We start from the raw sequence: 2,016 nt of genomic DNA, 5'->3' as shown, positions 1-2,016 counted from the left end.
TGTAGGAGTATTAAATGTCCCTTTGACGTGACAAATGTGTTGTGCTCCATTTCATGTTCTTCAGGGGTACAAGTTCTCTAACCTTTCAGTGTCTCTAATTCCTCGGGGTCATCTCTTTACCCAGATGTGTTGTTCCTCCCCTGCGAGCGCTCAACCCCGTCATGACGTTTGGACGGTGCTACCTGAAGGTCCCTTACTGGAAGATGTTGAAGCTTGTGAATGACAGCGACTTTCCTGGCTGCTACAGGGTTCTTCCTCAGGTTGGGCATCGCATCCACCTCCTCCTCTCAAATGTTATCCAGTTGTTTATGAGGGGAAAAAAGGGGTTTGCGTAAGACCTTGCCAGTTTCTATTCAAACCTAAAGGTTCGCTTAGAACAGGAACCTGCCTGAATACAAACTTCAGGAAGCTGTTTAACCTCTTAGGGAAGCAGTTTATATTCTAGTCTTTGAGGTGTTTTAATGTAGGAGAGTTTAGAGGGTTGTGAAAAGCTGCTGCAAGGGGGCTGCCAGCACAGGAGTGGGTGTCTGTGAATGCAGCAGCTTTTGGACCCCCTGAGGATGCTAAACCCCTACAAGTCCTTCATCTTGTTCTGTGCCTTTCTGCTTTCTCCTGGGGATTTTTAGAAGTGTGTGTGAGTTGCCGTCGTGGTAGATGTCAAGGAGTTTAAAGTTTCCTCCCTCTGAAGTTGTGTTTGATTCTGTCCCTTCTAGGAACACAAGGAGGAGGATGCTGTGTGGTACTTCACCCCTCAGCCATGTGGGACTATCAAGGCTCACAGCTCAGTGGAGATCCCATTTATACTTAAAACCCAAGTGCTGGGAGAGCATGACACCATTGCTGATGTCGTCGTGTTTGGGAGTGAAGATTCCCCACTGGTGAGTGTGAGGAGAGATGTGAGCCTGTGTGTGACTCATCCTGATGGAGTGTAAAATGTACAGGGATTCTTCCAGGAAAAACAGGAGCTTGTGATATATGGCTGGTGTGGACAGGAAAGAAGGGATTGGCGTCATAGGCAGCATCTTATGCCTAGAAAAGAGGAAGTATAGAATCCTTGTAGGTGGTAATCTCAGTGCCTGACCCAACATATAGTGGGAAACGGGATAACAAGCCCAGTCTGAACCCCAGACCAATCTGTGGGTCTCATATTCTGCTGGGAGGGTAGTTTGGGGCAAGATGGAGCAGTGAAAGGAGTGGAAGCAGGCAGGGGGTAGAGGAAGGAGAGATAGTGTGGAGGAGGTGTGAAGAAGCAAGAATGGGAAACAGCATTTCTCTGTTTCCTGATAATGGGAACTTGTGGCTTTCAGATGGGATCACTGCATATCCCACGCTTGCTCCAGGCCTTCTGTTTCAGTCTACAGCACTGAAAACTTCAAACAGCCAGAATTATCCCCAGCCTAGGAGTGCCCTTATTGCTGTCTAAGCTTTTCAAACTTTCCCTGATGTGTCCTTTTTTTTGATCTTTCCTACCTTCTTCCTGGACCAGAAAATCCATTTAGAAAGCACTGGACAGGGACCAGTTGTCTATGTATATCCAACTGAGATAAACCTGGGCACTATCCCGGTCGTAGAAGATATTTCCCAACCTCTCCACCTCTCCAATCAGAGCATCATCCCTGCAGTCTTCTGGGCAGAGATGGTAAGTATTTCTGGGGCTGTTTTCCAGTGAAAATGGACTGCTCAGTAGCAGCCTATGACTTGTTTTTTTATATTCAATGTTCCCATGCCTCTCTGTGCAAGATATTCCATCCAAGTGCAGCAAGAGGAACCTGGCTCTGGGGGTGGTTTTATCTGGGACAACCCTCAGTGAAATACACACATATACTGCAGTTTTCTTTCTGCTTACTGCTTTGCTGCCCTGCTGTAGCCATGCAGAGCCGACTTTTCCAAAGCAGAGGGCACTGGGACACCTCCCTGCAGCTGATGATCAATGGGAAAAATGGGCTTCAGTCCTTCAGGGGCTGTTGAGAAGCACTGAGAGCCTCCTGGGAAAGAAGACTTTAGTGTTGGGGTTTT

At 47.6% G+C, this 2,016-nt stretch overlaps 1 protein-coding gene across 1 annotated transcript in view; it reads left to right on the top strand.

Annotated features, from left to right (window-relative positions):
* LOC108501883 (hydrocephalus-inducing protein homolog) overlaps nucleotides 1-2,016 on the top strand; it is a 15,695-nt gene that overhangs the window by 9,139 nt on the left and 4,540 nt on the right. Inside the window, exon 5 of the mRNA XM_017824170.1 lies at nucleotides 1,034-1,037. Coding sequence (XP_017679659.1) covers nucleotides 1,034-1,037 — 4 coding nt within the window. The remainder of the gene's footprint in view (nucleotides 1-1,033; nucleotides 1,038-2,016) is intronic.

Source organism: Lepidothrix coronata, unplaced genomic scaffold, assembly GCF_001604755.1.
Source record: "Lepidothrix coronata isolate B3197 unplaced genomic scaffold, Lepidothrix_coronata-1.0 Scaffold110, whole genome shotgun sequence".
Lineage (NCBI taxonomy): Eukaryota > Metazoa > Chordata > Aves > Passeriformes > Pipridae > Lepidothrix > Lepidothrix coronata.
The sequence above is the reverse complement of the archived record's forward strand: the minus strand, read 5'-3'. Positions and strand labels throughout refer to the sequence as shown.